The sequence below is a fragment of the Rosa rugosa genome, chromosome 4 (assembly GCF_958449725.1).
Source record: "Rosa rugosa chromosome 4, drRosRugo1.1, whole genome shotgun sequence".
Classification (NCBI taxonomy): Eukaryota; Viridiplantae; Streptophyta; class Magnoliopsida; order Rosales; family Rosaceae; genus Rosa; species Rosa rugosa.
In genome coordinates, this window is record NC_084823.1 from 31,304,963 (window position 1) to 31,316,426 (window position 11,464).

The following is an 11,464-nucleotide window of genomic DNA, read 5'->3' on the forward strand; positions in this document are numbered from 1 at the left end:
AAACAGAGGACAGAAGGAGAAACGAAACTGAGACAGATTTGAGATTGGTTGATATCAAGATGATGAAACTAGCTAGGAAGGAAGTATCCACCTCCAACAATCACACACAACACACTTTGTCCAATTAACTTAGTTGAAGACGCTCAGATTGGCTCGGTACGCTTGAACACAACTTATTACCCTTTCTTACTTTGTACGCTAGGCAGGAAATGCTCTACACCTAGACTATTCCCAAGCAATGCAACCTAAAGGTACGTTTATTAGATTAAACATGCAGAGATCATTAAGTTTGAAAAGAGTTTGAGCAATCACTAGGCATCGCAAATAACTTAGAGCCTTGCTAAACCTAGGGTTTTGTTTACTTGCTAGTGAAAACTACCAATTACTTCTCTAGATAATTTGAGGAATCCAACTATTGATCCAGGCATCAAACAATCAAAGTATTAGAACCCTAGCGTGCATACTAAGTAGGCCTCCAAAGCATACAAACATAGAATTCATCAATGAGAAATTGGTAAACAAAATCTCAACTTTGTTAATTAGAAAACAAATTGAATGTCAAAGTATGTTATGGATCATGTCTAGGGGCTTCAACTGCCCCCTAACTACTGGAAATTTAGTTACACATAATTGGAATCAAAAACACAAAATAATGAAAAAGGGAGGAAGAAGAAGAGAGAGCTGCTGCAGATTGATCTCCTTTTATATGCTTAGAGGTTAGGAAACCCAAAACCTAAAAGAATTTGGGTTCACGTGCTTAGGTGGAGTTTTCCTATTGGCTCTTGAACTTGATGACTTATTCTAACCATTCACATCGTGCCATTTGTCCATCATAAGTCGGAATATGAAGCACAAACTCGTCCTCGGGCTTCTTGGTGTGATTTGGGCCTCGAAACATAAATTCCCGTCCAACCTCAGATTCACGCGCAGCCTGACCTCTTGTACTAAATCGACCATAACTTCCTATAGAAAAATGATATTGATGAGCCGTAAAAAGATTCGGAAACTAGACATCCGAGGCTATCCATCAATATAAAGATCATCCTCTGGATCGTTCTGAGCTGGTCTCAGTGCTCTGTCGAAGTTAACTGATCTGCACAGGCAGATTTCCCGATTTTGCTTTTCAATCCCTCTTTTACTTCTTTTCTTCTTCTTTACTCCAAGATACCTATAAAACAAATAAACAAAGTAAATAACTAGAAAATACACTAAACTAACAAAGAAAGTATGGAGATTAACGCTATTAACATCGCATAAATATGCTCTTATCAGGTGGCGTGGTTCGGCCACTTGTGCTGGCCGTGGTTTGACGGCATGGTGGTTCAACGGTTGCGGTGCCACAATTCTGACAGGGAGAGGTTGAGGGTAATGGGAAACATGGGTACATAGGTAGTGGGTGCTCTAACCACTGAACTAACATCATTTTGGCACTGTCCAGCTAGCAAGACAATATTGATATCAACGAGCTACTACCCCAACCGCAACCCCAGCCCCGGCCCGACGCTGTTCACTCAGCAGATCTACAGCAGCATATGAATTGTCATTAGCTTAGATACCATCATATGCAAAAATACAGGTTACTATTAGTGTCTCTTCCTTGGGGTTAGTTGAATTTGTACTTCATTGTCACCTTCATGCGATATAAAGAATAACAGTAGAGAACAAGGTTACAAAGATATTGAAGTTGAGGGAGACTCCAAATTGATCATTGATGTTGTCAATAGAGTCATTCAGCCTCCTTGGAGATTGATCAAAATTATTCAAGATATCCAAGCCATTGCCACAGCTTTTGACTCTATTACATTTAGACACATCTTTAGAGAAAACAAACTTTGTGGCTGATGCTTTAGCCAATTTAGGTTACAATCATGTAAACGGTTCAACATGGACCAATATGGTTCCTAATCAGGCCTCGAGAGCCTTATTGGTTGATGTTGTAAACTCTGGTTGCCCTAGAGGCTTCCATTTTCTAATTTAAAGTCTTTTCCTATCAAAAAAAAAAAAAAAAAGCAAAATATAAAGAATACCAATAAGGCTTACTTCGTTTTTCGCAGACGCATGAATAGCTCCACCAGGGCTAGTTTCCGCTACCTTGCCAGGTTAAGATCAGTATTGTCGATATCATCAGTAGCAACTAGCACTCAAGACTCTTGCAATAGATCACATTTGGACAAACTGCATGACCGTCACCAAAACACCATGAAGTTAAAATACTGAAAAGCAATAACAAAGAGCAGAATAGTGAAGTGGAGCATAGAGGTGAACTATCTTTGTAGTTATGGGGATTTTCTCCAGAAAGATATACAGGCATCTGGTGTAGCGAGGGTGGAAAAATATAAAATTCAAGTTTTGTGCCCCATGAGGTTGGTGGACCATGGAACTCAGTGAAATAGGTTGTGTTCATATCTCAAATCTGTCATTCCATTGTCAGTGCTTATTAGTCCCACATCTTTTCCTATATCTGGATAGATTATAGCAAAAGCTATAATGCTTTTCTGAAATTTCAATTTCAGAACGATAATTGTAACAAAATACAACATTTCCAGTTTTGCTCAAATATTAAAAAAGAAGAAAAAGTTTTCCCATTTCAAGTGGTCTCAAAGCACACCCCTCCCCCCCCCCCCCAAAGTTTGTTGCTGGATATCTGTTGCTTGAACAGAGGATTCATATTTAACAGACGTTGTCCCCAAACATAAGACACAACATATTCATAAATTCCATCGGTGATCCTCAACTTTTATTGACACTTGTTGGATTTGACCATTTCAGAGTTCTAACTTGTCCAGACTCAATAATATTGACATTGTAATACTGAGAATGCAGTTTCTATCAAAGGATATTTTAGCATATGCGCGTGAGCAATGGCTCCTTTAAATTTGAATTTGTACTAAAAACTCAGACATAATGGAAATAAAATTGGGACCTCCCCAAGGTGATTCTAATAGGAATTTTTCATTGAGCCTAGCAACTAATTGCAAGTTTTAGGACAAAGCTGAACAAGGCACTTTCACTTTTTCGAGGTAATGAGGGCAGAACGAAACCATTCAGGAAATCTTAACTTGGGGAGAGGCATAACTTCAAAGTTATTTTCAAATCAATTTTGAAAGAAAAGTTCACATATTATTGCTTCCTGTAGTAAAGATGAGCATCCAAACTTAAGACATAAGACCCAGAAACCAATTACTCCTCTAGCAACAATAAAGCGTACCAAATCTTGTAACATAGTGGTGCAATTATCGTAAACGATTCCTTAACTGTATCAGAAACCAAATGCACTTCACTTCATGTAACCCTGAATAATTTTCAGATCAGCGTGCTATGGGAGCCATAAAATTGTTTTTCATTTAATAAATTCAATATGCCATGTGAATTTATGTTTCAGATCCTCTATTAACTCCAATAGTATATAAAACCCATAATACGCTTGATCAGAAGGAGAGGTCCCGCATTCTCCAGAGAGGTCATGGACATGCGCTACTGCATTTGGCAATTGTGAGAGGAACAGCAAGTGCCAATTTTTCCAAATTATTGCTTGCCTCTGCAACACATGAAAGATGCATCGACAAACCAAGCTATAAGGAAACATAAACACCAACTCCAATGACATACAACTATACATGCATAACGCTACCTAAACTAATTGGAAATCATCTAAAATACAGACACAAACACACAAAGCTACCGAAACTTATCAAACCACAGCAACAAACACAGAAATCTAAAGACAAATAAATTCTCATTTATTTATTGTTGATTATAATGATCATGTAACTAAAATATATTTATAATTAACTTGTTCATCAAGCCATATGCCAAAAAGTGAGATAAATCACAGATTCATAATACAAATTATGATCAGATTGCAAAAAAGCAACTATAACTAAAACAACAATATAGCTACTTAACTCCTGACTTCGTGAGTAGGAAATTTATAAGTCCTTACTTACCGGAGAACACCATTACACAGATACTTCATTCCGCCATACTCTACTGTACAGTTTCTTTTCTTAATACATGTTTTGATTTTGATAATAATAAAAAAATAAATAAAAATAAAAAAATAAATAAAAGAAGCTAAGATAATCCAGATTATCCTTTTAGGTTGACCAAAAGCAAAAAAAAAAAAATGAACTGCTTGATTCGACTCTAGTAGGCTAAATTCAGCCAGTTAGTTCACCAGATGCATGTAATAATTCATCCTTTCAGGATTGAAAAGTGGGTGCACGAACTTAAAGCCAATTGACAGTATGCAAAATTGTTAAGGCAAGGCTTCAAATTCCCATTGTGAGATATGCTCTCAACACACACTGTCATGTATGGCATGATTAGACACCTTGGGTGTGTAAATACAGCTGTAGAGCCAGCACAGACTCTTGCTGGAATACAAAGAGATACTATATTGTATAACTTACCTGTCCCATTGAAAGGCCAAGCACTTCTATCTCTAATATATCTATGAAACAGATAAAAACCTCCCTAGAAGTGAAGCAAAAGAACTAATATGAATAATTAAGATAAATAACATGTATTTCAATGAAGTGAAACAGTGAAAAAGGCTCTAATTAAAAGTTTGCCAGATAGGGTTAACGTAAGATAAAATGAATTGACCGTTTGAACAATTTGAACTTTGAAGTATTACAATTACTAAATGCAGGCACAAGATAAAGTTTACCAAATAGGGAATTTCTATTGTAAACCAAGATGATGCACTTATTTGGAAACTGGTGGTTTTCTGTAGGGCCCCTAAAACTGTGGCATTGCAACGAAACTGTGGCATAGTTTTGGGTGCGCAACTGAAAATCACAGGTGGTCCAAAGAAGCAAATTGAATAGAAAGAATGCTGCACGTCAAGCAGAAAGATCCTCGAAGTCGCAGCAGATAAATGACCAGAATTTCAAGCAGAAAACAAAGACTAACAGCATTAATAAGATTAAACATCCACAGAGGCTATAGGTAGACAAAATCGCAATGACCCTCCCATAAAGTGAGGCTAAGAAATCTGCCTAAAAATTCAAGCTCAACTGAACCGATAAGAAAGAAGAGAAGACAAGTCCCTTCCAAAGCTACTATCTGCGAAGTCTAGGAGAGCTGTCCACCAAAACTAAACTGTTTTTACTCCAGACATGGTGGTGCAATTCCAATTAATAAAAAATAGCATTATAGAACACTACATAATATGAACTCGCACCTCAATCTGAACAATGGAAGCACAAACACTAAACAATTCCATTGCTGTTGCAATAATCCGCCACTTTTCTCAAATCTGCAACATTAGTTGGCACTATAATCCATCATCCATGTTTCTTTCTTTCATGCTTCTTCATTTCATCCTTATCTCATAATCCATTATACAAATTATTAACATGCAAATGACAAACCAGAAGAAAGAAACAACCACCATTCCTAATCTTTTTCTAATGATATATCTCAATATCTCTCAGGTAACTTTAAACAAGCACCCACATATCTATCAAAACTCTTATCATATCAGCTCCGACAGAAATCAATTTAGATGATAAAGAAGCAGAGCAGCTTATGTATGTATATATAGAACATGGGCCATAATTCAGAACATCACTTAAGGGGCAATCCATGACAAGAAACTTTTAGCAGTGAAGGGGTATTTGAAAGGAATATGTTGGGGGAGTTGAACGCACCAAAAGATCGAAATTCTGAGCTTGTATGAAGGATGGAGGACATAAGAACTTTATGGCACTGCAAAAACATTAATGATGGTCTCTCTCTCATCAAGAAATATATCAAACACTAATACACTATATAGTCACAAAAAATAAATGGCAAGACAGCAAGTTCCAAGATCTTCTTTTATCTGTCTCCACGATATAACAAAGCAGTCAAAATGCTAATCATGAGAAAAATAAAAGAATTCTTCATCCTTATCCATCAAGAAGAAAAATAGAAATTTATCCCTATAAAAATATACCAATTTTAGCATGATGCCCATCTACAAGATCACCTAATCCACTCTCCTCCTAGAAATCATCATCCCATCCACAAACTTCCATATCTCGAGAATCTTTCTCATTGTTTTGCTGCATATGTGCATGATCAAGATATGTCAATTTGCATGTTGTGGTGCAGAGACTATGGATATCGACTCCTGTGGCCCTAAAGATTTTCTGAAAAATAAGATTATTCAATATACTGAAGTCAGACGACTTGTACGAGGATTTTTGAAAATTTCCCAGGGTAGTATGTGGACGAGATTCGGGATCGAATTAGCTTCTGGTCTGAACTTTGGGTTTCATGACTTTAGAAACTATCCCTCTCAACTTAACAATGAGCAGAAGTGTCTTGAGTACCTTTGGAGGCTGCATCTCAGGAGAAAGGGCTCCACCCACAGTACTGCAGTATGGTAGAGTTCGTCGATTTGATATTTCAGCTTGGTCTACAGCCCAATATTCCATCCATACTATAATGTTTCTTCTTTAATCACCACTCCAAAAAAACAAAACAGGAGAGCCATCGGCATCCATTGCAACTGCAGAGAGAAACCAGCTTACGCTGATCAATGAATATACATAGTTTTCCCTGATGTACTTTGAGCACCTTAGATAACCAATTTTCTTTAATACAGAAATAGGGTAAAACATAAACAGAAAGTTACACACCAAGGGAACAAGTAGATGCAAATCGCAGATCTTTCACTTCTTCCCCAGAATCTTTTGCAGGGGAGCATGCTGCTTTCACAGATGCACTTATCACATGCCAGACATCAATGGAAGAGTGCTAATTTGGACCAAAAATGAAGAAGTTAGCAGTAATTCCAATGCTACATTACTAAACAACATTCACTTCTCCCGACACTTGTAGTTTGCTCTACATAATGTTTTTTTTTTCCTTTTTTTTTTTTGGGAGAATAAATTTGCTCTACATATTGTAGCACACTAGCAGTTGTAAAATCATTCACCACTGTAAGCCTATAAGTTAGGTAACCTATCTGCCAGGTAAATTTTCATACACTATCTACTAGAACTAGAAGTACTGATGAAATTCACTTATGTCTAAGCATTACCTCCACACAATCACCGTCTTTTCAAATCTGTATAGAACTGCCTGAAGTACCTAGAAGCCTCCTATTCTCATCAAAACAGACCTGTATACAGAACCAGTTAGAGTACAGAATTGCACAAAGGTGGAATAAACTGATGCTTAGAACATCTCATATACACAGTCTCAAATGAATGTACATGCACTGCTAAATCAATATGAATAGTAGTCAAAAATTTCACTGCTACAGATTATTAACTTTATATTCATTGGGGAAACTGCAATACACACATTACACACACACACACACAATTGCAGAATGTGCTATAGACCGCGAAAATCATTGTTTTCACCTTAGAACAAACAAGATATATATATATATCTATTATATATTAGGGTTTATATATTAGGGTTTACGAACCTAATAAATGCCTCCATCTATTCATTCATGGCGTTTTTCCATCTTGGGTCAGCCAAAACATTCTCAACACTACCAGAAATAGAAAGCTTTTCCCTGATATAAGAGTTAGCTGATCTAAACCATGCAGAGTGCCTTGCATATCGTCAAGGGATTTTGGAACATCGAAGAATAGGATTCAAACATTCATTGACTCGAAGCTCCAGAGTATTCAAAGGAGACAATGCAGCCCCCAAAGGAATGAAGAGACCCACTGGACATTGACATTGTTAATCTCTTGGTGTGGCACCTTTTCAGTTGGCTTGGACAACAACAAACATTCATCACCTGATCAGTACGAATGCATTTTAGTAATAATCGTGCACAAAGTCATGTTATTGTGGTCTGTATTGTTCTGCAGTGTGAAATATGGTAACACACATTTTCCTTTTTCTCCTACCATTGTGAGTTCACTTCTAATAGGTTTCTTACAGTTCAGTTGTTCAGCTGCACCACTGAGGGGCTTAATTAAAAACAACAATACACTTGACCACATCATGTGATATTAAGATTAGATTACTCTTTTTTACTAGCTCAACCTTAGTAAAAGTGATAAAAAGCAATATTGCGTACCTGACCTTCTGGAATTTCAGCCAACACTTCAACACTGGCCGAGCTTTACTTCTTTGCTACTAGCCCAATCTCCTTTCCACCTCCTTTATCGGACTGTGCTTGCATGTCTTGTGCTGTTCATTCTCACACTTCTTTGTCAGCTTCTGTTAAAACCACATTAGCCGAATGGCTTTTTGCTTCTTCCTGATTCGTGCTCCTTGAACATTTTAGCCACAGGATGCAAGAAAAATGTGAGACAGGAAGGGACCTCAATAATGTTGCATAGAGACTCTTTGATGATAGTAATTGTCTGGTAATTGTACAGAAAGCTGATGAACTAAATCAACTTTCAGGGGCCACTAAGACCAATTACTTTAAGAGGGTTTTGTCTTACATCTCTGCAAGGTTTATTTTTACATAAATAATCATACGTAATGTACATGAGGAAATCCAAGAAGAGGCTTTTCTCAGGTGTTGCACTTGGAATTGCAGGATCTTCTTGCATATTGTGATAGGCTCTGTCCAATATTTTGTAGGTAATTTCATCAAAACAAAAGGAAAACTGACTCAACTTCTGACCCCACATTAGGGCCTTCTCAGGCATCCCCTGCCTGCGGAACTGAGACAACAATACATTAGCTGTAACAACATTTGGAAGAAACGCCAACTTAAGCAATTTAGCGGTTAAAATCATAGCACGATCCAGTATGTCAACACAAACACCATTCATCATAGTGTTGTATGTTACTGTGTCTGGAACAACACCTCTCGATACAAGCTCATCCAGAATCATCACAGCTCGATTTATCTTTCGGCTACTACAAAAACCATGCATCCGTATATTATAGGTTGTGATATCTGGTTCCCATCCGCTAGCGTACATTTTATACAAAAATTCATCTGCCCTAACCATGTCAAATGCTTTACAATAACCACCAATTAATGAATTGTAAGTGATGATATCTGGGGTTAACCCAGTTTGGAACATGTTCATAAATGTATTAATTGCTGACTTCATCCTCCCCTGTCTACAGAACCCATGAATGATCATATTGGTGGTAAAAATATCCGGAATAAGACCCCTTTGCCTCATCTCTCTCTCCAACCTCAGTGCATCACTCAACTTACCACAGTAGCAAAAGCCACCAATCAAAGAATTATAGACAAAATTATTGAGCACAAACCCTCTTCTTGACATTTCTTGAAACATATCATATGCTTCTTCCATTAAACCGGCTTTAGATAGTCCATTGATAAATGCTGAAAAGGCAACAACATCAGGAGATATGCCTCTTCCTTCCATCTCATTCCACAAACTTTGTGCCCCATCTAAATCACCCATCCTAAAGTACCCATCCAAAAGCACCGTAAAAGCAGCTTTTCTGATAGGAAACCCCTTCTCCATCATTTTACACAAAAGCTCTCTGGCTTCTTGCAAGTAACCCTTCTTAGATAAACCCATAAGCAAAGAACTACACGTAGAAGATGAAGGAGTTATACCAAATGAAATCATGAAGTTAAAGGTCTTATATGCTTTTTCTTCCAAACCTACTCTGCTACAAGCTGCAATAACAGAGTTGAAAGCGACCACACTTAGAGGCAATCCTCTTTCAAGCATATCCTCTAAAACTGCCATGGCATCGTCCAACCGATCTGCCCAACACAACACAGAAACATAGATATCATACAATGAAGAATCTGGAAGTAATCCTGACACAGATAAATCCCGCAACAACCTGTCTCCATCATCTTCGCTTCCATACTTGTAATGCCCTCCAATCAAGATATTGAAAGTTATGCCATCTGGAGAAATGCTCTTGTTTCTCATTTCTTCAAAAAGCATGTTAGCCTGACCAATCTCCCTTGCCTTAACATACCCATCCATCATGGTATTGTACATTATGGTATTCGGATAAACACCCACGTCTGGGACATCATCAAAAAGCTTCCTTGCCTCCACCACATTTCCTTCCTTACACAATGCACTTATGACTGTATTAAATGTAACAATGCTCGGTTTACATCCCCTTGCAATCATCAACTCCACCCATTCCAGCGCATCAGCCGTCTGCCCTCTCGCACAATTTGCATAGATCACAATGTTATAAGCAAAAACATCCGGTTCACATTGGAATTTCCACATCACCTGTAACAAACTCTCCCCAACTCTAACCAACCCTTTTCGACAAAACCCAAGAATCATTGCACTAAAAACATAATTACATGGATAAGGCCCTTCTCTAATCATATCCCTAAACACCTTCCACACACTACCATAATCGCCAACCCTTATCAACAACCTGAACAGAATCGCAACCGCTGACAAACTCGGCCTCACTCCCACCTCCCTCATCCTCCTCAAAACTTCCAAAGCCTCGGCGCCCATTTCCGCATTCAAGAACCCCCTCATTAGTGTATCAAGAACCGAAAAATCCGACTCGTATTCACAATGCCCTCCCCACATAAACCCCACCAAATCCCTACTCCTACTCGGCCCAATCCTCCCAATCACACACGAAACCACATCTTGAGCCAGAAACCGTAGATTTTCGGCCGCCAAAACATGTGCAGCCACACAACATGACTCCACAGTCTGCTGATTATCATCCCTAAAGGCTAGTTTAAAGAACCCAAATGCAGTTTCTCTACAACAGAACAGTTTCATAATCTTTACAAGAAAAAATGGGCAGAAGGTTCTGGAAAAGCCCTTCAGTACATAGCCCTGTTGGTTCTTTATGATCCTGGATAACCCAACAGTGACTTTACGCCGCTCATTGGAGTTTATAGAGGATTTGGAATTGGGTTTGTTAGAAGAGAAAGGCAAGAACTGAGTGAGATAATCAAAGCTGCTGTGAAAACCAGAGGTGGGTCGGGAGGAGTTGAGAGTGTGATAATAGTGTACCTTGAGAGAAGGGTGAAGGCAACGCGCCTCACCGGACATTTGAAGCTCAAGTGCTCAACGCCGCCGGAGAAGCAGCTTTTGAATTCTGTAAACGGCCGAAACCAAGGACAAGAAGCTGCATTTGATTTCTGCTGCTGAGGTTTTAGGAAACTGCCCAAATTGTCCTTTGTTTTTACTTTTTACTCGCGCGTAAGAAAATACTACTCTGTGTAAAAATATATATATATACATACACACATTATATTTATAAATACTAGTTTTCGTAAAATTTTTATAATTATTATATTGAGAAAAAATTAGAAGTTATTTGAAAAAAAAAAAAAAAAATTGGAAAGTTATCTGAAATTGTGGGTGATTATTGCAGACATAGGTAGTTAACTATCTGAAAATTATTTACATAATTTTTAATTTTGCTATTTACCATACTACCACTCAATTATTAAAAATTATCTAAAATTAATATAAGGTCTAAGGATTTTATTGTCTTTTCACCCCAACTTTGGCTAACAAAGCCTCTTTTCTTAATAATAGTATAGATATAT

At 37.8% G+C, this 11,464-nt stretch overlaps 1 protein-coding gene across 8 annotated transcripts; it reads right to left on the reverse strand.

Moving 5' to 3' along the window:
* Positions 1-515: 515 nt before the first annotated feature.
* LOC133743854 (pentatricopeptide repeat-containing protein At5g01110-like) lies at positions 516-11,047 on the reverse strand. Of its 8 annotated transcripts, XM_062171912.1 has the most exons (8): positions 8,042-11,047; positions 7,433-7,756; positions 7,037-7,117; positions 6,633-6,750; positions 6,324-6,502; positions 5,658-5,715; positions 5,189-5,263; positions 2,663-3,538 (listed from the first exon to the last, which is right to left on the reverse strand). In XM_062171912.1, the coding sequence occupies exon 1, from the start codon at positions 10,959-10,961 to the stop codon at positions 8,370-8,372; it is 2,592 nt and encodes an 863-aa protein (XP_062027896.1). In that variant the 5' UTR covers positions 10,962-11,047; the 3' UTR covers positions 2,663-3,538; positions 5,189-5,263; positions 5,658-5,715; positions 6,324-6,502; positions 6,633-6,750; positions 7,037-7,117; positions 7,433-7,756; positions 8,042-8,369. The 8 variants fall into 8 exon arrangements, with proteins under 8 accessions (XP_062027893.1, XP_062027896.1, XP_062027897.1 ...); XM_062171909.1 differs by lacking the exons at positions 2,663-3,538; positions 5,189-5,263; positions 5,658-5,715 and adding exons at positions 516-1,520; positions 2,041-2,175; XM_062171913.1 differs by lacking the exon at positions 5,658-5,715 and having other exon boundaries at positions 2,664-3,538.
* Positions 11,048-11,464: the final 417 nt, after the last annotated feature.

What these genes read in the sequence shown, in the direction of transcription:
- LOC133743854 (XM_062171909.1), bottom strand. Translation starts at nt 10,961, where the DNA reads ATGTCCGGTGAGGCGCGTTGCCTTCACCCTTCTCTCAAGGTACACTAT.